General features: G+C 35.7%; 1 protein-coding gene across 1 annotated transcript in view; it reads left to right on the forward strand.

Moving 5' to 3' along the window:
* The window catches only part of LOC309589876 (adhesion G protein-coupled receptor A3-like), a gene marked incomplete at its 5' end in the record, with an annotated part of 283649 nt that overhangs the window by 247949 nt on the left and 8593 nt on the right, over nt 1-27107 (forward strand). Inside the window, one exon of the mRNA XM_082310563.1 lies at nt 1867-2012. Within this exon, the coding sequence (XP_082166689.1) occupies nt 1867-2012 (146 nt within the window). The remainder of the gene's footprint in view (nt 1-1866; nt 2013-27107) is intronic.

The following is a 27107-nucleotide window of genomic DNA, read 5'->3' on the forward strand; positions in this document are numbered from 1 at the left end:
TGATTGAGAGAGAGAGAGAGAGAGAGATATTATTAAAGAGATAGTACAGAAGTTAATAACATTTCTGTCTCTTGTCCATGTTTGTTCAATTTGTCCGTATATCAGAAGGAACTAAGTTGCTGAAATATGAGAACACTGTGAAGAAAAGTAATGTGACTAAGGTGTGGCATAGCAATGATGTCTTCAGTTCAGTTGCCTCCTTAAAAGTTCAATAAAATTGTTTTATTGTACTATTTTTAGGAATCTCATTCACTTAAGTAGCTGATCATTTCTCTACATATGGCCATATATGTTGTCAAAATTTTACATGTACGCACCTTCTCACATGGAATTCACCTCTGCTGTTCATATTCTTACGGACTCTTTGGCATACTTGTGTAGAATAATTACAGAATGTATAGTAGCAGTGCTATGTTGAAATAAGAAAGAGGTTATGAACCAAATCTCTAGAATTTTTGCAGTTCTTTCTCATGGTTCCCACCTCCTTTTTCTTCCCCTTACTCCTCCCCCTTTTCTCCCTCCTGCCTTTGTCCTTTACTCCCCCCCCCAGCTCATAGTCATATTCACCGTGTCCCTACAGAAATGCTGCAAGCTGCATATGAACTAAGTCCAGACAGCACTAGCCACTGAACTGGCAACATCTGCCAGCTGATGGTACAAAGTTGTCTCATTCTCTTATTTCTGCTTCTTTTACCTCAAGCAACAACAGCTATGAAGGCTTTATACTCCCTTGTCTAATGTGTCAGACAAGTCCCAGAGAAAATTACAAAGGGTTTTCTGTTGATGATATTTGCTGCTATCTTCAAGTTTTGTGCTATATTACTAAATGTAAACAAAATTTGTGGAATTTTTTTTCTTTACCCATCAATTATTTTAAGTTGAGCAAAAATGAACACTGGTTCAAATAAATCATTACAATAGATTTGTGTTAGCTTTATTCAGCAATTCTCTGTATTCCTTAAACATTTATGTGCTTTGCAATTATAGCAATATTTTACTTGTCACTGCAAAATGTCAGGTTATTGCTTCAAAGGTAACCTCATTTTATATAATCAGATGGAGACTTAGCTGATGTAATAAAGCATTGGGGATTGGATAAAATTCCAATTACTGTTTCCATAGTAATGAATAACAATTACTAACATAACAAAGATGTTAGTATTTTAGAGGTGTTTGTACTTTATTTTACTTTCAATGATAAACACACTAGTTTCTTGGAGACAAAAAGATAATAACACTATTGAGAGTTTGTATTTCCTTTTAAGGGAGGATGCCAAGACCTATCATTTAATATTAAAAATTGTATGGCCAAGTTTACAAGTTCCTTAAAATATGTCTGAAAATAATCTGGTTTTAGGCAAATAGCACTGATCCCATTACAAGAAGTCAACCTTGGCTATATGCAGCTGAGAGGGAACTACAGCAGGATATTCCTGAAAATTAAAGGAAATAGTAGCATAATAGCAAGCAAAAATGCTGACCCCTCATTAATTTTTAAATCGCATTGTCATGATAAGCTAACTAAGCTCACAACACAAACTAAGCTTTGCATCACTTTAAATCCAGGTGTAAAAAGTTGTCATTAATCAGGTTCTTAGAAAACAAATGTCTCCAAGTCTTGGTTTCATAACATACCATCTGGTATCACAGATATTATCTATGATAGATTAAATAACGGATTCCATCTGCTTTTTAGAAGTGTTTTTCCTGGTTAGAAAAAAACAGAGAGAAAGAAAAAATTATGCACTTAACAAATTCAGTTAAAAATATCTGTTTACTTGTACACTTATGCATTAAGATTCTTCTAGAACTCTTGTTTTACTGATCCATTTACTGAGTTGTTTAACTGTCCACCCTCTTTTTTAGGTTGGCATAGTACTACATTATTCTACACTCTCTACGATGCTATGGATTGGAGTAACTGCCAGGAATATTTATAAGCAAGTCACAAAAAAACCTCAGCCATGCCAAAACAGTGACCAACCTTCTTATCCAAAGCAACCACTACTCAGGTATGGAATATTAGCTATACTATTTTTTTATGTGTTCCTAAAACATATAAACTTTAAACAAACTCTCAGTTTTATTTCTGTATTCTTTACTTTTTATAGACTATAAATAGGATCCATAAAGAATTAAGTCACGTGTATATAAAAATCTGAATATTTATTGTATGCTAATAGTTGACTCTACTCAGGAGATGGAAATATGCAGAACTGGTATTGGCTAGATTCAGATACCTTTATCTGAACAGGAACAATTCAAATGTTTCTGTTGGTTTCTTGTGGAGGAAAAAAACCTGGCTTGCTTCCGGGCTAAGGCATTATTTAATCATCAGAAACTAAGCTGTAATGACTCTCCCTTTACCCTTATCTATTCTGCTGTAAATCTTGCCCACACTTGTATTGATTGCCTAGTAACCTGATAGCAACCTTCCTCATTCCACATCAGAGATCTAATGCTATTACAGGAGCGACTGAAAGTCTGGACTCCCTATCAGCTTTCTAGATGGAGCAGACTAACTAACGTGTCTCTGACAGCATGGCAGGTGTAATGCAGTAAGAATTTTAACCAGATGCCTATGAGATGCTGAAACTTCAAGCCAAAATAGTCAGTCTGCATAGAAAAAAAAAAAAAAAAAATTACTTACCACAAACTATGATTTCAGACCAAAGGCATGAGAAGATAGATTCATCTTTTTTGACTTTAGCTATCAAAAAGCTAGGTATTAGCTGAAGTTATCTAGTGTCCCTGTATAGATTTTGGAGGGAGACTGAGACAGAGAGGAACTTCCAGAGAACAATTCCTCCCATCTGTCTTGGATGTTTGTGTGAAGGCGGGATGAATTGTCTTATAGAGGTGCATCTCTTTCCCCACAGATCATGGAAAAACCTGAATGGTCAATTTAGACGAAAGACCTCCGTTTCATAGTGAAGGATAGGAAATACAAATTCTGCTTTTTATGGCTTTGCTGTGAAAAATACAGATTAAAGTATTCTTTTAAACAGACTTAGGTTATTTTATTTTGAACACAAAATGTTTAATAAGTAGCATTTTTAGATGGCTGTGTGAGGTTGACACAACTTGTTAAAAGTCTATAGGAAAATGAATTGTGTTTTGTTGTCTGATTCTGCTGAGTGAAATCTTTATTAGTTTTCCGCTTTTTAAAACACTTTCTTTCTAGAGATGAAATTGATTAACGTTAACATAAAATTTGTATAGTGAAGAGAAGAAGAGCCATATTGAACATTAGCTTTGTTAGGTGTAAGCAAGAGGATATACTTCCACTGAGAGTGCCTGACTTTGCTAATACATTATTTACTATATCATTCTTCACAGATGAGAATTTTACTCTTTCAGTTACTAGCTCATGGCAAAATGAATAATTGCCAATTTTCAAATGCTGCAGTGTGGCTATTAAGGTAGAAAATTGTTACAGGTTACATAGACCCAGCATAGCGTATGTTCTTCAAATTCAAATCTTGTTTGAGTTGGAAAACAATAGACAATCAGGTTACAGAAAAAATTACTCTAATTAGAATCTCTGTTGTACTAGTCATGTTGAGGTTCTCAGACAGTGAAAATAAACAGTAGATATTTTAAGTTTATCAATAGAAATGATAAACCTCCTTTTTGCTGTAAGAGAACATGAGTATAATTGTTTAATAGCTAAGTAAAATGATTCTAAGTTATGTTTCTCACTCAGGGCACCATATGTCCTAGAGGCACAGACACTGAAATATCTAATATGATTTCATAATGGTTAGTACTAGATTCAAAGTAGTAAGGATCAATTTCATTTCATGTAGAAAATGGGCATAGTATATGGGAAATCAAAAATTGCTTTAAGCAATAAAATGCCAAACTCATAATTAGTAATTGTTGTTCTTTTAGAATGATAACAACCACTTTTATGGGCATTTTAACTTTCCTGGTTTTAATAAAATTAAAATCAGAATTATTCTGTATCATAATATTTCCATAAAATCCAGTTAAGATGCTTATATTTCAGTGTAGTCATTTATAAGAAATGTTTTAACTAGACAGTGTTCTTGTATCTATAAGCTGATGCCAGTCTTTATACATATTGTGCCCCAGGTACAGAAGAGATAACATTGCAGTTTGTCCGAGTCTGGGTTTGGGTGAGGGAGTGTTAATTTTTGTCTCCATTTGACACCAGTAAATAGCTAAATGACATAAAGTTTGTTCAAATGGAGATTAAGTTAAGCATTTTTATATGTCAGGACCATCAGTGCTAGGAAGCCTATAACATGGTCTGCAAGACACTTTTAAACAAGAGGTAGTTTGTTAGTAATCCCTGTCTATAGACCTAGTTTGACTTGTGTTCAGGTTTTGTTGAACACAAATATATGAATGCGTTTGGCAAGAACTGCACACTTTGCTGTTCTCTTTTCTGGTAAAGGATGTATATGATAGACTGGGTTTCCAGTTCACATATGAGTGTTTTTGTATTCCTTGTATATGCACTGGCCATATAAGACGTAAGGATATCTTTTGTGAGTCAGTAAGTGGGGACTACTGCCAAAAATCAATACATCAATCTATGACATGGAATTTACCAATAAAAATTCTCTCATCACGTTTTTTTCAAAGAGCTTGATCCACTCTAAAAAGTAGCTGAAATAGTGAAAATAAATACCAAAATATCTAAAAGGAGACCTGTTAGTAGAAAAGGATGTTTGCTTGAGTTTCTCTGCCTGCTATTTGCATATTCATTTGCAGAAGTAAGACAAATGAGGTACACCTGATCTTTTCCTCCTAGTTTTCCTTGAGCTGTGGCAAGATGTATCCTATTATGTAAAATTGTGGTTCTCTACTAGTTTTCTCTGTTTCTAGACACAGTGATCAAACTTGAAATCTTTTTGCAGTGTAATTTTACTGAAAGTTGTTCTTCATGGCAATATGATTTTGAATATTGCCTCTTTTTATACATCAATCATATATTATACAACACATTATATATGTTATACATGATACACTATGTATATTTTATTATATATATTACACATTATATGTATATTATCTGTTAATTATAGAGTTAAAGCTCTCGGGGCCTATCACTTTGATGACTGGAACCAACTGTAACAATTCTGGTATTTTTCACTAAATGTGCCTGGATGCTAATGAGGTGGATCAAATTAATGCATCATTGAATCTTGTGTATTGAAATGCTTAACACTAGCACTTCAACAGATAATGAAATTACTTCCTGTAAAATATACTCTCCGGTATTCTTAATAGAAATAAATAATTCTATCTGTCTGTTCATCCTCTGTGGACATTTGTTAAACCTGGCAGAGTGTTGGCTTCTGACTCATCTGAAGTCAGATTTTGCCAACAAAGACAAAGGGGCGTGCAAGATTCAGCTATTACTTGCAATGTACAAAACTTCTCATCAGCCTAAGCTGAGGCACAGGTAGTATTAGTTTTTATACCTGATATGTGCATGCATTTTTCATGTGATGCTGTGTGCACATACAGATTAGACAGGAGTACAGACCAAGCAGAAAATATTCCTGAAATGCATTCTGTTAAAATCATCCTTTCCAGAAAGAGAGAAAAAAATTAGACTACTATCATTTTTAATAACTACTGAGCACAATTGCACTATAAACATTTAAAATAAAAAAATAAATAAGCTGCCAGCTGGGCCAGAGATTGGTGTTAAGGAGACGGATAATGAAGTTACCTTTTATCTCAGAGTTAAGTACAAATATGTCTCCTAATTTCCTCCATCCTCTTTTATTCAATGAGCATCTTGCAAGGTAACTAATATGGCAAACTTCAGATTACAGAGAGTCCAATATGCTATATCTGTCATGAAAAAACATCCAATGTGCATAAATAAGGTTGCAGAATCATCTGCAAAATGGATAACAGGTGATGTCACTGTCTCTGCTGAATTTCATCTTGTTTATTATGTAATGTATCTTGATAAGCTTTTTAAAAGGTTGTTACTATAGTTGTGGGGCTTCTAGGAAAAGTACCTCATGCAGTGCCTTAGAAAAATTGTGTATCTAGCTGTAGTAGCAATTTAGGAATGGACTGTGTGTCCTTCCCTTTGTATTGGAATTACTAGGCTTAGTACTGTGGCTGTTAAAAATTAACATAGAGAATTTTAGGAAGATCATAACTCAGGCAAATTAAATCAGTTTTCAGCAGCACACTCACAGCACCTACAGTCAACATGACTGGCTTCAATTCCATTCTTTTATTGCTTTTAACTTTAAATAATTTTAAAAGTTAAGAATCATTTCTAGAATGAGAAAGCTGTTTGCATATTTCATATATTTTGAAATGTCTTAGCTGTTTTTTGGAAACTGTCCTTTAACTTGCACACAGAACAGAGCTAGAAATAGTAGGTGAGAACTGAAGTAGTCCAGTTGAACTGTAATGTCTGCTAATGGATGTGTACGTGTATATATGTGTGTGTGTGTGTCTGCTATTCTGTATAAGTTTGTATATGGGCAAGTATCTGTACATCGTCCATACACTTATAGAGTACTGAGTGATGTCTTGGAAGTAGCAACAACGGGGTCTTCCTTGTGGGCTCTGTTTATGGTGTAGCAATGACTAACAACCTACACCCTGATCACATGCATGTGCAAGATGTGATAGTGCTCCACTTGCATCCTCCCCCTTCCTGTGAATGTGGGAGCAGCTCTTCACAGTCATTCCCTGGCTCATTATTTCTCTTAGCTAACCAAACATTAATGAGTAGTATCCAGCTAAACAGTAGCTAAGTATCTTTGTGACACTGAATTATGCTAAATTCTTTCACTGAAAAAAGGAGAAACCATGCTAAACTTTCACATCCAGGAAAACCCTCTCCTTTGGTTTGTGTAGACAAATCCTGTGATGAGCCTCTTGCCTCGAAGTGAGGAGATTTTACAGACTTGCATGATACCACAGGGGTCATGGCATCTGCTTAGTGCTTTGCTCACGGTGTTAACCCTGCTTGTCTCAGGATGAACGCTGAGATGCTTGATCTGAATTATGACAAGCTGGAAACCAACTCAAGGGCACAAATGGATCTACTGCTATATACTGCTGCATTTACCTAACTGTAGGTCCCAAGAGACCCTGGCTGGAAGTGTTGTGACTTCCATCACAAATTGATGGTGTGGCAATTTTTACTGAATAAGTTACCAATAAAGCAGGCTATTTTCTGAATTTGAGTTGCACACAACAATATTCATGATGTCATTGAAAATTGGCACATGATGTTTTTGCACCATAATGGAGGTACTAAAAACACTCTAGTTATAAAGACTAAAGACTTCTTGTATTTAGTTTTTTAAAGAATTATTATGTCCTTTGCCAGAGAAAAACCCTAGAATAAAACTAACTAATGGTTTCTAATATTCCTGAGGTTGAAAAGGTCTTCAGAAAATGATCTTTGTTACTCTCAGGGTCTAGAAAATTTCCCCTATCAGTTATAACAGGTTGCCTGTAATTTATTGCAGCATAATAGCAGTGTAATGGGGGTTGAAATTTTGACCAACAAATTCTCTATTAAACAACAAGTTTGCCCAATACGTCATGTCATTTTCTTGGCCATGTTCTTTTCTGGATCTTGAGTGTGAATCATATGAAGCGACTTAATTTACATTCTGACAGACACAGACATTACTTGTCCCCTTGACACCAGCAGCTCTGAAATGCAGTTAAGTTCTAGTGCATTTTTCATTAGCACTGGCTCTCATGAATTCTTGTCTTCTTGTATCAAATAATGATTGAGAGAGAGGGAGAGAGAAAGAGGCCAGATGAAAAGCATCATTTACAATCCGTTGTTTTCTTCTTTATGGTATGCCCTTAAATATTAATTTCCCTAAACTTCATCCATAGAAGCCCATCTTTCCTTCCCACAGTGAACATACTAAACCTCCTCTATAAAGTTTAAATTTAGGCCTGATTATCCCAAGGGATTATCTGCCTTTTCCTTAACAACTCTCTATAGTTTGTACACGTTGAAATAAATTGGAAATGCCCCAGGGTAGTATTCTCGGAAGCCCTGAGGAGATCTCTGTTGTTCACTCCTTACTATTAGCATAGACACAGTTCTGTCATTGGAGAGTGAGTGAAAGTGATGTCTCCCTGCAAGTAAGTGTTTCGCCAGTTGGATGAACCATGGTACAGTAAGCCAACAGTCTCACTGCAAATCTGCTATACTATGCTCAGGAAGTTGGCTATAATTTAAATACTTAATTGCATCCTTTGCTTAGAGGACAGAATATTTTGATGTGGGCAGAGTCAGTCATCAGGAAGTTTAATGTCTCTGGTATTATCATCAACACTTCTTATTTTAGTTATTGAAAGTTAAGACCAGAAAATTGTTTTTTCCCAATGTATATTTTTAGATCATTTTCAAATTCTGCTGTAATTAGTTTGCTTCATTATTGAACAATGGAAGTTTTTGCAATCCTTGTGTATTCGCAAGGCTGCTTATAGCCTCAATACCGTAAGTTCCTAAAAAGAACATAGTGTGTAACAGCTGCTTTCATACATATTATCTGCAAATCACTATTCCCCTGTTTCTTGTTTCAATATTTATCATATTTCCCAGGAAGGAGAAAGGCCATATTGCTAAAATACCATTTTTTAAATTTTTGCATTTGATAAAAATTGAATGTAAGAGAAGCCATGTTTTCCTTCCGGCTATTTTTTTAGTTTTATTCACCAAAATAAGGCTTATATTCAACATCAAAATACACAAATATGTTATTATATTGGATATTAAAATAATCTAAGGATAAGAGCCATTTCAAAATTTTAGTGTGGTTTAATTATAGAGCTAATCTTTTAAACAATGCTGTATTCTGAAGACAATCTTAATAACTCTGACATTCAAAGATGACACAGCTAATGATACAACAGTACCACCAGAAATGCTGATCTTATCAGTCAGACTATACTGTGTCTTATCAGCCTACCAATTTAGGCAAGTTCTCAAAAAAAATCAAAAACAAACAAACAAATAAAAAAGAATTGTAATGCTGGGACCTTAGCCAGAATGACCAGAAAGATTCTGCCACCTGAGGTATAAAAGCTGTTGATATGACAAGCTATTTAATATGATCACTCTTAAAAGGCTGATATATGGTCAGATGGAGTCATGGAGTATAGCCAGAGCTATTTTATTGCTAGCTAGCAACATAACTGAAAGATCTGCAGTGGAAAAGAGTACAAAATGGTGACAAGGGAAACATTTTCATGAGTTCTTCTTATTCAATTTCAGCCTGAAGCTAAATGCATTTCCATCATATGGGGAAAATTATCTTAGGTCAAAGAAAATGTTTAATTCAGCTTTGAATTAATTGTTCCACACAAGAACTTTTTCAGTAAAAACAAAATATTAAAATATTGAGGAGATTCACAGTAGCAATATATTGTCAGTGGTACCCTGAGAAAGCTGTTGCACTTTGCATAGGCCATGTGAATATTCATTGCAGGTGGCATTGGATTGCCAGTCTGTGGTGTCATAGTGTGGAGGTATTTTCCTGCCTACTCTGAATCAAACAAGCAAAAAAAATTAGAACTTTGCTTCCCCATCTTCAAGGCGAGTGACTGAATTATTCCGTTAAGAGCAAAATGGTAAAAGAGCCACCTGCTTTACTTTTAGTTTCACTTCATCTGGTTTGTGAATCAAGCCTCAAACTGGAAGTATTTCAAAAGTTTGTTCTCATTTTCTAGTTGGCAAAACTATTCTTCAAATCTGACCAAATGGTTTAAGTGAATGATGCCTGGAACAGAGGTTCCTCTTTTGATTTGATCTTATTTCAAGAGCATGTTACAATCAAAGTAGAAAAAGGATTTTGTTACTACCATAACTTCATTAGCTACGGTACAGGCAAGATAGATACACACAATGTTGATGCTTTCCAGAGTAGAAATTCAATTATACCAAATCTTTAAGAGATGTTGAGGTAGAAGGTGAAGTTTTATCTTCTTTGTTTAAAGAATAGTGTCTGAGCCACTTAGCATAGATGAAAAGAAATGGTTTATGGTTATTGCAAAAGAAATGTCAACTTATTACTTGTAAACAAGCTATTAAACAGCATAGCAAGTCACGTATCAAGACTTTCAACTGAAACTCTCCGCAGTTGTAAAGCTATTGACAAACATAGCCAAAAAAGAAAATTACAACATCTGAGTGATACCTGGTCATTTAATGAGGGAATTATGGTCTTTGGACTTAGAAATTGTTAACAACATGAGTTATGGCATTTGCAAGCTTGCAAAGTTGTGAGCTTCAGGGAGACTTATAACGATTCCTATGATATTTCCAGATTTGAAAGGACGCAACTGCAACATGCTGATCTGCAGAACTGTATTAGGTTGAATTTTCAGCTGCTTTTATCATGAGTTCACATCTAGGTATTTCCTGGAAATTCAGAATTCTTATCACACTATTCCTTGCCTCAACATTTGCCAGAATTCAAGCTAGTCATATACATAATTGTAGAGGATAAGTTAGAGGGTAGGGTAAGCTTGATAAAACACTCCATGCTTTGATATGCTGCTCCAGGCAAAATGTAAAATGCTGATTGGAAATTTTGCAAGTTCTAAAAATCCTTGAAGATAATATATTCAAACTCCAGTGGGGGCTTTGTAGAAAACTTTATCAGATTTGAAAGAGCTAGTATTTTCTCAGACGATTCTCTGGTGTCATATAGATTAAACTTGATTACGCAAACAGCTGTAACAAGAAATGCATAAGATAATTTCAAATGTGTCTATTGCTGTAGTATGGACAAAGAACTAAGCATTCCCATCTGCATGAAATAATATTCACCACAGTTACAGAAAAGGCTATCTGACTTTTAATTGTGGATGATTGTACTCATTTGCTATTAAGAAAATTTAAAAATGAATCATTTGTTTTATTTAAATGAAGCCAGGGTCACATTAGATACCAGTTCTTTCTTATGAAAATTGTTATGTGAGAAGGATGGAACTTAAAGCTTGTTACAGGACACTTCTCTTTTAAGTGGGTGCCTGTATACATCCAGCTTAACTGTAATGAAAACAGCGATGTTGCAAGAAAACATAAGACATGAAGAATTGTGAAGTATGTTGTGCGGACTGATGAACTGCAGTGTCACAGAAACTAGAACACTGCAGGTAATCAAATAGTATAATATGGAATTATTCAATAGTCTGTAATAACTGCAGCACAGTACAACCACTATGCATTTAAATTCCAGCATGGCATAGGTCTTACTAGGTTTTTGCATTTACCAATACATTGCCACTATTCCATAAAGTAATTTTGGCTTAAAGATAATATTAGATTCCAAGATCAAATGATAACAATAAAAAGTACATGGGTTATCTTCAAATAAACTAGCAATAAAAAACAAATATATCTTTTTATGCACATATAAATGTTTTTAGCAATGATAGTGTTCAGTGAATAACTGGGAGTTACACATATATAATCACAGGAAGATTTTGGTTCATGCATGGAAGTTATTGCTTATTGATACTTACAAATAAAACTTGGTGAATTCCCTGGAATTTTAATGATACAGATTAAAAGAATTTAAATATATAATATTTAGTATACCTTAGCAAAATAGAATGTCCAGATTAAACTTTATGCCTGTATTGATTGAGTACTCACTCAAGATAAAGGGGTGGTGCCATTATTATTCGATCACACTTGGTACTCAGGGAATCATTCAAGATTTTAACTATTTATCTGAAAGTGAATGTTGGCTTAGTTTTTTTTGTGAAAGAAAACCTGAGCTCACGAGATACCTGGCTTATTTATCTATTGATTAGAGAGACACCTAGTTATTGTTTTATCTATTGATTAGGAGGTAGGAGAACTATGATTACTGAAGATCATTTGTGTTTGCTTCTCAATATTTATAAGCAATGCCAAGAAATTGGAAGATTTACCTTTGAATATTCTATATGATTTTTGTGGAAAATATATGAAATGTAAGAAGTAGTTTCCTGTTGCAACATGCCTTGACTGGTAGCTATGCTTATTACAAGTAGTTGTGTGAGTAGATATAGGTAATTCACCAAGAACATTATCCACAAATTTATGCCTATAAATCTCTAAGCAGATAATAATTTGTTCAGATATAATTACTGCTTTAATTTATCTTCTAGTCTTTTACTTTTGCAATCATTTGTTTTATAGGTTGATTATGGAGGGTCCCTGAATTTGTGGTATTTGCTAACTATATGAGTCATGAGTGGTCAGTCATAGGATCTTGCTGCTTCTTCATATTAGATGAGTTTACAGACATATTCAGAAAAAAATACCTATACAGGAAGAGTTCATTTCCAAGAAATATTTATGCATACCACTTTGGAATTTGATTTCTGGGATTACTGATGTCAGTAAAACTCATTCTCATGAATCAAAAGGATAAGGGACAGGAATCATGAGCAAATTACTACCACTGTTATTTTCAGAATAGCTACCCCATACTGGCTATAATTCATATGTAAGGCATTTTAGACTATTTAATGTGGCGTATCATACTCTTGTTGTCTCATATAAGAATGACATTAAGCTTGTCTGCTCATATAGACTCTTAGTCTTCCATTAGTGATATTGAAGAAGCAACCAATTAGCTATATTCCCTCTTCATGTATTTAAGAGAGTGTTTTCCAACTAGAGAGAACACTTTACTTTTTTCTGAGGTTCTGGCATTGCCAAATCCGGTAACAATTATTGTATCTAGCAAAGCTAGGCAGCCTTTTGACCTGGAAAGCTGAGCAACGAGATGTTCTTATAGTTTTGTGAAGATGGCAATGACTGCTGTTCATTCCTTTTCAGATCTCCTTTTTCTGCATTACTAACGCCGTAACATTCTGGAAATGACATGTCATTTCTAGCTTTTAATTAATATTTCTCAATTATTATTTATTTATAAAGATAACGCTCCTCTATCTCTGCTTGTCCTTTTCTTTCAAAGTTTCATGATCACTTCTGGCTGAGTGCTCCAAGAAACCCTGTGATTTTTTAGAGACTTACCCTTTGACCTTTTTATATATGATGGAAAAAGCTTTGGTTTTGCTTCTGGTTAAAATCTGGGATAGGGATCACCAAAAATAGATTTCTGTGTATGTCAGTTTTTAAACAACAGGAAAAAGCAAATGTTCATGCCATCATCGTATATATAATAGTTCCCATAGCTCAACTTGGTAAGACTAAAACCGACAACAGCAAAATCCCTCAACATTAAAGCTAAAAATTGGGGTTGACACTCATGAACTCATGCAATTGTACCTTTGATTCTTTTCAATAGGGTGAATTAAGGACAAAATTTCAACCTGAATTTTTACCAATAAATTCAATTTTACCAATTCAATGTAATTGAATACAGTTTGTCTATGATTTAATAGCAGGGTAATCAATAATCATTCTTTTATGTATAGCATTTAAAAGGGAATGCTTTTTGCTGCTTCTAGATTAGCAGATTGAATTACATACTATGGAATATGAAGGGAAAAGTGTTCCAGAAAGAAGCCAAAAGCCATAAAACCATGAGGGAAAGTTATTTCCATCATGCTTTAATGCTTCACTGCTGCTTGTTACATTTAATAACACCTGCTTGGTAACATTTTAAGTTCTTGGCTACCTGGATATCTGTCAAGATGATAAATTGGAAGTTGTAGAAGTGGATAACATTGCATAAATCCTAATATAAGGTTTTCTTTTTCCTTTTTGCAAACTGTAAGGATGAAACTTCGCTAAGATTCTTTAGAGGATAGATTAGTTTCTGCAAAAGAATAATGCAATTGTGTAGGATGAAATCATGCAAGTCTGCATCTCGCTCATATGGAGCTTGACCAAAGTCAGTAGGAACACTTACATAAGTCATGGATGCACAACTTATCTGATACAATAATAGATTTTACACATAGCACAAATTTTTCTTTTGTTGCAACTATTCTTGGCTACAGTCACAGCTGTAGGAGTTGTTGATGGGATGTGAAGTGGGGTCTTTTTCTGACCTCAATCCTGTCCTATCTCAGTTACATTTTAATAATACACTGCATTCTTCTGAAGAACTCAGGCTGGCTCTAGGTACATAGCCTTTTAATTATAGGAATTTTCAAGCTATGCTCACTCACCTGTGAATCAGTCTACTCTGAGTAGTGCATATGTTTCAATTTACAGAGTGATATAAACTAGAAAAGCAGTAGGTCTAAAGAGGTCTTCTCTCGGCATTGTCAGCTAGTATGGATGGACCCTCATAAGATTGAAAAGATAACAATGAATAATAAGTTAACCATAGAATCATAAAAATAATAAGTTTGGAAGAAACATCTGTAAGTCATCTAGTTTAACTCTCCGCTCAAAGCAGATCAAACTTAAAAGTTAGCTCAGGGCCTCATCCAGTCAAGTTTTGAAAATCTCCAAGGACCTTATTTCTTCCTCCCATCCTAGTTCTGTTTCCATTTAGCTTTCATCTTGAATGGACCACAAACATGAAATGTGAGGGCTGTAACCTAGTCTGAAATAAAGCACAAAATAATCACTCTTAATCCCATGAAAAAAAACCCCGTGAGTTTAAGAGAACATCATTCAAATTCATAGCTACATAATGTAAAATATATAAATACCATGTTTATAAACACAAGTAATTCTCATCAAATTGGACACAGTATATCTAAACCATTGATGAAAGAATATAAGGAGTAGCAAAAGAAACTCATCATGTGGTGGCCACCTCATTCTGCCACAGTCCATGAGGACTCATTCTCTAGTCCTGACTCTTTCAGCCTTTCCAGAAGTTTAACAAATTTCTAAAAAACTGCAGAAATAAGAATCTAATAGAGTTGTGACGAAAGTGATTTTCCATCTGTGCAAATTGGAAGTATCTCTACCTCATAAGGAAATTAGCACCATTTGTGCTAATACCAGAATACTGAATATCCAGTGCTCACAGCACTCAGATGTGATGGCTGACCCTTAATTGTCTAATTCAAGGAAAGAGAGTCTGCCTTCCCGATCACAGAAGAGAGTCCAGGCACCTGATTATTGAGTATTCACACATGGTTTTCTCTCACTATCACTTAAAGTAGCAGGTTCACTTGGTATAATAGTTCACTATACCAAACTAAACTTTAAATTGTTTCTTGCCTCGGGGCATGTTGTTATGAATAATAGTTTTTTGCTCACCTTGGTCAGTGTGCACTGACCAGCCAATGTGTGTAGCATTAAGAAGGTATGGAACTTTGTTATGCCCTAACAGATGTTATGCCTAAAGATGTTGTCTACCTGGATTTTAGTAAAGCCTTTGACACTGTTTCCCACAGCATTCTCCTGGAGAAACTGGCTGCTCATGGCTTGGATGGGCATACGCTTCACTGGGTAAAAAACTGGCTGGATGGCTGGGCCCAAAGAGCGGTGGTGAATGGAGTTAAATCCAGTTGGCGGCTGGTCACAAGTGATGTTCCCCAGGGCTCAGTATTGGGGCCAGTTCTGTTTAATATCTTTATCAATGATCTGGATGAGGGGATTGAGTGCATCCTCAGTAAGTTTGCAGACAACACCAAGTTGGGTGGGAGTGCTGATCTGCCTGAAGGTAGGAAGGCTCTACAGAGGGATCTGGACAGGCTGGATCGATGAGCCAAGGCCAACTGTATGAGGTTCAACATGGCTCAGTGCTGGGTCCTGCACGTGGGTCACAACAACCCCAGGCAGTGCTACAGGCACAGGGAAGAGTGGCTGGAAAGCTGCCCAGTGGAAAAGGACCTGGGCGTATTGGTTGATAGCCAGCTAAATATGAGCCAGCAATGTGCCCAGGTGGCCAAGAAGGCCAACGGCATCCTGACTTGTATCAAGAATAGCGTGGCCAGCAGGACTAGGGCAGTGATCATCCCCCTGTACTCAGCGCTGGTGAGGCCGCACCTCGAATCCTGAGTTCAGTTTTGGGCCCCTCACTACAAGGACATCGAGGTGCTGGAGCGTGTCCAGAGGAGGGCAACGAAGTTGGTGAAGGGTGTAGAGAACAAGTCCTATGAGGAGAAGCTGAGGGAGCTGGGGTTGTTTAGTCTGCAGAAGAGGCGGCTGAGGGGAGACCTTATTGATCTCTACAATAGGAGGCTGTAGTGAGGTGGGGGTCGGTCTTTTCTCCCAAGTACCAAGTGATAAGATGAGAGGAAATGGCCTCAAGTTGTGCCAGGGGAGGTTTAGATTGGATATTACAAAGTATTTATTCACCAAAAGGGTAGTCAAGCACTGGAACAGGCTGCCCAGGGAAGCAGTTGAGTCCCCATCCCTGGAGTTATTTAAAAGACAGGTAGATGTGGTGCTTAGGGACATGGTTTAGTGGTGGACTTGGCAGTGCTAGGTTAATGGTTGGACTGGATGATCTTAAAGGTCTTTTCCAACCTAAACAACTCTATGATTCTATAACAAAAATGTGATGCATTCAGTTCTGTGAAGGCTGTTGTTATTATGCTAGAAAAATATCCAAATACATTAATCGTTGTTATATGGGTTTAAAATTACTTGGTCCAGTTAATACTTAAGCCATGAAGAAAAGGAAATGCAGCTTTCTTTCAAATAGCAAAACTGAGGAATGTTGAAATACATGAAAATGAAGCTGTCATTACTAAGGATTCCTAAGTGAAAAATGACAGGAAGTAATAAAATGTGCTTTAAAAAATGTTGGAATACCATCTAATTACCAAGTCAAGCAGAGTAGTTATTCACAATTAATCACATTAGTAAGTTTTAGATTTCTAATGTTTTCTTTCTGTATGAGTCTGTTGAGGTGTAAGTAGTGGTTGCATATACTATATATACATGGTCCAAATGTGGCCAGCTGTAAAACTGAACTATCATTCATGGGAGATGCCAACATTTTTGATATGTCTTCTTATGCTGAAAGGGAAGTTAAAGTCAATATTTAGAAGTGATTAGGTAATAGATATTCAGAAGAATTTCTGGTTGGAAAAAAATTGAAATGTTCCATCTTGATAGTTTGGGGTTTTTACCTGAGCTATACTTCGCAGCTTCCCATTTTAAATTTCTGGTGCATAAATTTTCAGTAACTCTAGTCTTTGTGGAGTGCAAGTTAAATCTTGAGGCAGGCACTCTACTCTGTTCTGCTGCTCCATATAAGTACTTAGGTATTTTTTCCTCAGCAAGTATTTGTGAACAAAGACAATATAAGGGTAGAAATACAAAAAAAGAAAAAAAAAAAAAACACAAACATGTTTAACTTATACAGACACCTTACACAGAATACCTGCGTTTAGATTTTTCATTGTGCAGTATGGGTAAATAAAGCAAAAACATGGTGCCTTCAGAATCAATATGTCAAGTCATCTAGGGTGTATTTTAGGATGTTAAGACCTGTGCCTTGCACTGATATCACCTGAAAGTGTTTCTGCGTGGTTTTCTTTATGATTGAAAGCAGTATTCTCTATGATTGAAATCATGTCTTTGATGTTTGAGGTACTATTTTTTCTTAACTTTCAGGGATGCCCCCTCCTTAACTCAGACCTGTAGCAAACCCTAAATATATTAGAACTATTAAAAAAAAATTGAAATATTTTTAAATGGGAACCAAAATAAAGCACAGAGTCCCTTCCTTTACTGTGCACCGAATATGGACTTTAGAGAAATTTAAAAACTGATTGTATGCTTTTCACATCAGAAACAATTCCTTTCTGGAAACTGTTTCATCTTTTCTCTAAAAATGTGGGTTTGATTTGTCGACGACAAAAGCTTGGTAGCTGGAAAGATTCAACAGAAAGGGTTTTGTGGTTTCCATGGATCTTCTGCATAAATGCTTTTCGATTTTAAATGGCCCTGTGGGTTTGTGACTGAATACTTCTCATAGACCAAGATGATTTAATAATCAAAATGATATTATTTTTTAGTGTGTGGTTTCTTCATGTCTTAAACAAGACTGTTCTCTCACTTTGCCTGAGGTTACATCTTGTTGTAGCTGTGTGATTAGATTTTAGATACATGCAGTTGAAAATAAACCCAATTACCTCAATAGATGGAAGGTAGAAGTAAATTGTGATTAGCACATAATTGTAAAACTAGAGATGCAGAAGCCTGAAACACTAACTCAGTTTAATTTTGGTGATGTAGCACCTAATCCTTAACAATATTTTAAGGATATTGGGGGGTTTATTACCTTATTGGTAAAATCCTCAGAGACACTAAGAATGCTTTAATACTTTGAAGTTTTAATACTTTGAAGCTTTAATACTTTGAAGTTTTAATATTTAAAAGCCAATAGAGGTACCTCCATATATTATCTATACACAGACAGTATAAATATGTCTTGAGTATTGTGGGTGGGTATCATTTAAGAATATGCATATGATACGCTGAACAAATCTAGGTAAAGAGATGAAATTTACTGTTGTTCTGTAAACTTCATAACAAAGCACTTTATAAGGATATATGAATATATTAAATATGAATCTACTAAATATTAGAAATATGTACGTTACATGGTGGCCAGAACATGTATAATTTGAAAGTATTTCTGAGAGTATTCTGTGTAACAGTAACCACCCAATCACTGTTATGTGACAGAAACCAGCTGATGCATTCAGCAGTTTTACATACACTTATGTGTGAAGCTGTAATTTTCATTTTCATTGAAGAAAGGCAATTTTTTGGGGCAGAAATGGCAGATTTCATGGGGCAACATTACATTTCCTAAACACGTTATTTTAATGGCCTGTATCAATCAAACAGGCTTTATAAGATGCTTGAAATGTTTCAGGACCAGCCAAAGAGATAAAAATGCTTTTTAGCTTGTTGGAGTTGTGCTTTCTTGCTACTGTTTTTCTCTGCAAGTAGTAATGCCAACATTCATCATTTAAGAATCAGTAAACTAAAGTAAAAATTGTGGTATTAGTGTAAAAACCAGGACATTTTTTGAAAACAGTGAGTTGAAGATTCCTGTTTGTCTGCTAGTTTTTGAACCATTAAAGTTCACATTTTTCACATTTTGTCTATAATTATCTGTAATGGAAAAATGGAAATTTATTCTTATTTATATTATGATCTCCTTAAAGAAACAGTTTGTTTAAATATGTGACTGTCATTGAGAATTTCCTTGTCTAATAACTGGCTAGTCAACCTGAGATAGGTAGAGATCATTCAGCTCCTGTAAGTTTCACATGACTAGATGAGCAGGTGAATCACAAAGATAAATATCTCAAAATAAGGGAAGGCTGATAGAGAGATGATAGAGAGATGATAGAGAGATGGCATAACTATGGGAAAGATCTCAAGAGGACCTTGTACCGTATTATACACAAAAGACAATCATAAGACAAAATCTGTAGGAAATCAGATTTCAGTTGTTTCTGTGCCCACATAAAAGTTCAGTAGAGAAAGCTGAGATTCTTTATCACCTGCCCTCTGGAACAGGGGCTTAATATTGCATCACAAGATACAAGGCTTGCAAAAAATGTGCAAGTTAACAATGTAGTTTTTGTGGAAGTTCACATCTCTGAAGTATTTCTTGTCTTTTTCTCTTTCTTCTAAACAATTTCAGCTCCCTCTGGCACTGTGGGCAAAAATCTTGCCCTTCATATAAGGTCATTGATTTGTATAAGAATAAAAGGAAAAGAAGACACGAATTTGGGAGAATTAACGTGTCCTCCCTAGAGATATTTCCCAGGAGTTCCTGTATTCTCTGTTCATTGTCTGTTTGCACACATCTGTCTTGAATGCTCAGCTAAGCAAATCTAACAAGCCACCTGGGTCTACCAGTAAAGTCCCTATCTTTATGACATCGATTGCTTGGTCATGAATATCTTCTGAATCATTCTGTGCATGTACAACAAAAGAACTTAACAGAAAATAAAACTAAAAGACTTATTCTCTAGAAAATGGACAGTTTCGCATATTACCTGTGAAACTCATGCAATCAAAATTATTCAGCTCTAACTTGGCAATACAGCTCACAATAAAAAAAAAGGTCTCAGAATATCTCTTTTTAATACAACAAATAGATTTCATACCTAAAACCAAAAATATACCAAGTAGTGAATAAATAACTTCTGAATAAACAACTCTCCAAAGGTTCTCCTCCTGTGAAAGTTGAAAATAGTGTATTTTCAGGTGATGTAAAAATTACAAAACAAGACTTGACTGGTCTGTTTGAAATTTTAAAAAATTACTGCAGAATAAAAAGCATTCTTCTTGACAAAAAAATATGTTGCCTACGAAGCAAGTGTCGAACTCAACAATGCATAAAACACAGCAGGATTCAGGGAGTTGCATTGGTGACTGCCATAATAAAATACGGGATTGACATAAATTCCTTTTAAAAAACATTATTTCATAATTTAGTCATAGGAGAACATAGACCAGAACCCCCTGTCAGTGACTTTCACAGTTGATCCAAATTAAAATATATTTCCTCCTGCTAGTCATTTCATTTGGTTCCTTTGGCAGGCTTAATGAAATATTAGATCAAGTAAAACCAAAGAAATCCATATTTTCTATTTAAAATTCAAGGTGATTCTACTGACAGTCATAAAACATTGATACTAATATAACGTGAATCAAGTATTAAATACATAAGAATATAAGGGTACAGGACTTACTATCTTTGCATGCTTTACTTTTCATTTCACTTTCATATTATATAAAATGGCATTGTCATATATAGGCTGTTATCAGAATTTCTTGTCTTGATGAGGGTTGATAGGTTAATGGTCCTTTTCTCCCCTTTGAAAGGCAGAAGGACATCTTGATGGTAATTGACTTTCTAAAGGTGTACTGCAATGCTCCGTGAAGCAGTTGTGTTTGATTCAGTAGGCTGGAACTGCAAAATAATTTCGGCTAACAGCTCTACGCCATAGTCAAATGCCTGGAAAAATGAGGTAGCAATGAATTGCTCAGAACAAGGGTATCAGCCATTTTACTTCTAGAAATTATCTGTGGAAACAGAACTGAAAGGCCTGTTGTGTTCCCTAGGGATAAAATGATTGTGCAAACAGAAAATACTCAAAGCATGAGTATTATTTGTCTTCCTATTATTTCTATTGAAGCATTAACAAAAACAGTTTTCTCTCTGAGATCTCCATGATCTTTTCAAACTTTTAAAAATATAGATAGATTCTTTAAGAAGTGCTAATAAATATATTTTCTTTCTCCATACTGCTTAATATTTTATTTACTTCTTTCCTTCAGAAGTACATTCAGCATAAGTACCTCCTTACCCTGACTGAAGTTATTTATTTATTAAGCCTGAGCAGGTGTAGAAGTCAATAGAGCTAAACTGCAGCATGAAATGCACTGTAAGAATCATCTCTCTCTTCGATTTCCAACAGCCCCCAAGGCATTGTCCAATAAAATAGAAAAATAAAAGGCAAGGTCTTTTGCTTCTTAGATACAATGGCTCTTCAAGTTGGTCTAGCTCACCAAGTGACAATACAGTTAGCTCTACGTAAATGAAACTCCCTTCTCTTTCTTCTTAATTTTCTCTAAACATTTTTTTTTGAGCTCTTGAATTCTTTTTTAAATTTTAATTCTTTTTTTTTTTTGGTATATGTATTTTTGTTTCTCTGTCCTCTCTGCTGGCTCAGACTGTCTGACAGGGTCATAGTACAGCAAAATGCAACTGTGCTGCCAGTCTGTAAATTCCTTTTCATCTGCAAAATACTGAAGTAGACATACAGCTACACTAGCCATGAAGGTTGCTAACCAAGGAAGTTGAATAGAAATAGCTTCAGCACATCCTCTTGGCTTCCTCCACTAGCAGGGCCTAAACTCTCACGCTACCTAAATGGCAATGCATGAGACAACATCTGATATAGACAGAAAGGAAGAGAAGCTCAGCATGAATATCTAGTGCAATGGGCTCGCATGAGAGAGGCAAGTGTTTCTGAAGCCATTTGATAGGTGAGGTTTCATGTCTTCTGACGCTGACTACCATTCTCCCACTTTATTGCCCAGTTTCCCATATTATGAGTCTCTAAAGGCAGATCCAGCAAAGTATTTGAACTCCTATGTCATGGCCAATTTTAATAAAAAATTAGAGCCTAGTTTTATCAAATGGAGGCCTGGGCATCTTAAGTTGAGCAAACAAATCTGAAGAGACTTTTCTTAATGGTTTTGTCATTCAGCTCTCTGTGTTTTAGTCTCTGCCTCTAAATGGAGAAGATTATACATATTCTCACAAGGACATTATGAAGATTAATTAATTAATGTTTGTGAAGCTCTTAATTTGCAATAAGATCTAGAAAGATGGGATATATATAAAAACGAATAACTACCTGTCCAGTGCTCTTTGTTCCTTCCATGCTGAATGAGTGAAATGCTTTATGGAAAAAAAAAACGGACTGCTAACAGGCAGTTAAAAAGAATAACGATATTGCCACATAAACATGCTAAATAGAGTTTTCACACAACTCTTAATTGTGCTATTATTTACCTTTTAGAGTCTGGCTTGCAATATTAAAGTTTATTTTAGCATTATTAGTAGACTGTTTTTCCTTTTTTTTTCTAGTGTATTCTTCATGTTTATATTCTACTTTGCAGACAGGGTAAAAGCACTTAAGAAATACAGGCTATTTCTCTTCAGCCAGGCCATGAAGCAAAACTAACATGGTATTTGTAAATATGTTCATAAGTCAAGACTATCTGGGAATAGGATTCAAAATGATAATTTTTTTTTCTTAAATGAAAAGTTCATTTTCAAAATCCCACTATTTCTACAAACTCTTCTTTTTATTTTATCAAAATTCCCAGGAAAAAGGACTATGAAATGATGTGATGCATGAAAAATTCAGGAACAATAATTTGAAAATCAGGTTCATAAATTCAGCTTTCTACAGAGCAGCTACTTGTCTGCCTGCCTGCCTGTCGGGTACTTGAACTGTGGCATCTGGTTAGCTCAGAAGTTAATGACCATTTTCTGTATGGATTATTTTACAAAGATGTTAAAATCAAATCCCAGCTCAAGGAAAAATAAAAGGGAAAGTCATCTTGCTGTGACTCCTCTTTTATTTTCATATTTATTTTGCAAGTGGCTAATAGATTGACATCTCTTCCTGTATGAACTGTGCCCTAGAAGTAAGTAGAGCTAAATAGATAAATCTTTTTTTTGTACTGATGAAAAGGAAAGAAATTAATGTTTCACTGATATATCTAACATGTACCTTTCTAGACTTGTGCATGCAGAGAGGAATACTTTTAAATATACATACATTTTAATCAAGTAATGTCTGCAATAAAGACTATTTGAAGCTATTAAATCACTTCCTGATACATTGCCATTCTGCCAACCTCTGCAGGAAAAAAAAAAAAAAAAAACAACAAAAAAAACACCCCAAAAAACCACCAACCTTAAAATCAGGCTTGCATTACACCTACAAAGCCAAGGTCTGGTCCTTTTTGGAAGAATTCATTCCAGAGTCAAGGTTCTTAATCTGGAAACAATTTTGGGCTAGAGAATAGCCAGACACTCAAGCAAGAAATTAATCACTGGGAGGAACTCTCCTTTTACTTGCTGACTTACTGAGTAATATTTGTGGAAATGAACTCAGAAGAATATACTGTATGTTAAGTTAGCAGAATGGATGCTGCCTGCAGGCTATTGCAGTCATTCTTGCTGACATTATCCTGTTTCTATCAGATTGGCTATGTGGCTCCCAGTATTTTGTGGTAGGGTTTGCCTTACAAGAAGAGCTCTTGCTGAAAGGAAGCTGGAAAACAGTAAGCCATGATGTCAACAGAGGGACATCACCTCAAGCAGTGTCTGCTGCTCTGTTGGGGCTTTTTTGTGTTTGTGTCAGTGCATGTAATAAAAATATTGTACTTACTGGTCTCAGGCAGCTGCAGCAGGAACTTAGGCGTTCCCTCTAATGCTCAATGAGTATGATTCCTCCCTCCACAAATTACTGCACATCATTTAAGCGTGTCTGCATAGCCCAGTTTGCAGGCTGTAGGTGTTGCCTACACTGCAGCTAAGAGGTGCAAGTGCAGCATGCTGAGGCCTACCAGGCTAGCTTTAATCTAATTAGCTTGGATAACAATATTACTGAAGATGTGATAGAATGAGCTTCAGTAAATAAATGTACGCTGATATGAAAGCCTGCTAGGAATCATCGGGACATCCCTGGGTGACCAGCAACAACAATGTACAATTTTAAAAACTCTACCCAAGGGCTATAGAAGCAACAGCTTGGCAATTGCTTCAAAGCCCCAAATCATCCCACAGATAGTTTACAGTTTTCCCTGTAAAACAATTTTAAAATATTATATAAATTAACTGCTTGTCAAGATCAAATTTTAGCTGAAAAAAGGTTTTAATTTCCTCCCTGTGGTTTCCCAGTCTTTAAAGATTTGCATGCACAGCTATCTTGACTACAGCCAAACCCTCTGTGTTAGCTGGCTCCATCGTAACAGTCAAATCTGTCAGAGCAGGGTTCTTCTGTCTTCTTACTGCTGCCTACAGAGTTTCGTTACTGGTAGCCTGAGTATCACCGTTTGCATTCTTGAATGGTAGAAGAGTAACACAAGTAGATGAAACTGGCTCTGGGTCCTGAGTTACTGCATGTTCTTTTGTGAAGAGGAGACAGCCCACTGGCTTAATGAGAAGAATTAGAAAATTAACTCAGACGTAGAAAAGGTAATGGGAAGACAAAAGCTGGTTAGTGAACGAAAAGATATAGACCTTTAAAGCTTTAAAACCAAAAGATAGTCACAAGAGGAAGTAGTAAATGTAAGTTAGGCAAACAGTGTAGGAAAAAGGTCGATCGTTATTTTCAAAATAAGAAAATATACTTGAGGGGCAGGGGAAATATGTTTGAAAAGCATGTACTTGCTCCATCTACAAGGTTCATCCTGCCAGTACTGCTTTATTATATTGTTTTGTGAATGAGCATCACTGGACAGGAGCATTGCCCCTTACTTTTGCTTTCATATGGCTGAAAGACACCCAAAGTTGGCTGCAGCAGCAAAAGCAGCAGAACCCAGCGTCTCTCCAGTTACGACCCTTACACTCAGACCACTTTAACTGGTCTGGAAAATCTGCTCTGCCTACATGCCCAGGCAGCGCTATACAAAATACCAGTGGATGTTAGTATTAGGGCTGCACAGGGAGTAGCACACGTGGGCTCCTCCTCCACAAGTCAGGCTTTGTGGGGAGTAACAGGCAGTCGCTGGCAAGGCTTAGTGAATTACTGGGAGGGAACCACCCTAACCAGGGGATCCTTCAGATAAGATTATATTCTTCTTGCTCCTGCTTGAACTCACAGAGAGGCAATCGTGTTTCTTAGGCTTGGAGACAAACTCCTGGATGCCATGATTTGCTCAGTCCCTTCATTTACAGTAATAGAGAGGTGCCTTGTGTTTAACCATAGGATGGGAATTAAGAAGTCTGGTTCTGAAACAGATTTTCTGCGTGACCTTGAACACTTAATCTCTCCTTGCTTGTTTTCTCCTCTGTACAAGAGGGATAATAATGTTTATCGACCACACAGGGGGCTGTAAGACTAAATTAATGTTATGAAGCACTTCGATTCTCTTAGATAAAAGGTTTTCTATAAGTATGAGGCATAGCTATTTATTATCTGCATTTTCTTCACTTTTTATTCATGCCCTATCAATTCTACTTCTGCTTTTTCTTCAAAATTATTGGTCCTAATCTTCTCATCTGGGTGAAAAAGAATAAACTGATAAAAACTAATGATTGTGTAGAAACTAATGTTTGCAAAGACTGGACTAAATTTCTTAATTGTAAGGGTACTTCCTCACAACTAACACCTATATGGATCTTCTTGAACAATGCTTCTTCTCTTTGGTGACTTCCCAGTGTGGTCTTTTCTTCTTTATATACTGTTTAAGGTATCCATGAGCTCACATAAATGGGTCAAGAGTATGCACTCCTGCTCTTACAATTTAACTTCCATTTCTTTGATTATATTTTCTGTTCATTCTATTTTAATCCCATTCCTGTCTTGCTGATTTTTCTTCTATTTGGCAGACTTTTTTTCCCTTCACCCTTCAGGAATCCCGAATCCACCAATGAAGAATCATTTGTATACGCTGTCATTTCTAGTCGCTCTTTTACTTTTTTTTTTTTTTTTTTCAATGAGACAGGGCAGGCAGTGTGCTGTGCTGGGTATCAGTACAGCGCGTCTCAGGTACACTGAAACCATTTGACTTCACCTTATGTCATTTCTAGAATGTATTTTTCTTATCTTAGCAATGAGCCAGGATGGGAATTTGGCTAGATTTTGCCACATTTCTGAAGCACTGTGTAGCTAAGTGCTTCCAGAACATCTGACGCTACTGCTGTAGTGTTCAGCAGCCTGCTGAAAGTGTGAGATACGAAGTAGATTATCTAACACCCAAATACTGGCTTGTCTGAGACTTTAGATAAGGATATGATTTAAATGTATGTATCCAATCTGTAAAAAGTGGCAGCACTGCAAAAAATGAAATTACAGGTTGCATTGTAGGTAAATTCTATGGTGTAATCACTTCAGATGAGTTTGAAGTGCAGTTTTCTATACTTGCTTCTGTATTTCTATTTTTCTGCTCCTTACTATTTCTTAGATGAATTGGGACTAACTTTTCTATGCCTCATTGCTTACCCTAGTCATTTCCTGAATTTCAAAAATGTCAGTGAACATGTCTTTGTTAAAAATAATAATAAGCTATTAAACTAGCTTATTCAATGTGCTCAAGTCAAAAGATATGTACAATCATTAAACTGCAGTGAATGAATGGATTTTGTAAGGAGGCAGCTTGTTCATTGGAATTTGTTGAGCTCTATAGAATAAGCCCAGTTTGAAGAAAAAATATATACTTAATGACTTCGAAGTTATAAAATCTGAAGGGCTTTTTGATGAATGCGGAGGATGATGTTCTCTGCTCTGTTTACAGCTTAGACCATTAGGAGAAAGATTGACTGTAAATGTTAACACGAAATTTTCTGAGGCCTGGCCTCTAATTCTGCTTCGGAAGGAGATGGGGAAAAGAGGTTAAGAAATTCTAACAGTAATTCTGGGTTTGATTTAAATGCTGATTTATTTAATCTTACTATAACTCTGTTTCTGTAAAAATCCTGCCTTGCAATGACTTTGAAATTTCCCAATATTTATAACAC

Source organism: Platalea leucorodia (genome assembly GCF_965183815.1).
Source record: "Platalea leucorodia genome assembly, chromosome: 4".
Lineage (NCBI taxonomy): Eukaryota > Metazoa > Chordata > Aves > Pelecaniformes > Threskiornithidae > Platalea > Platalea leucorodia.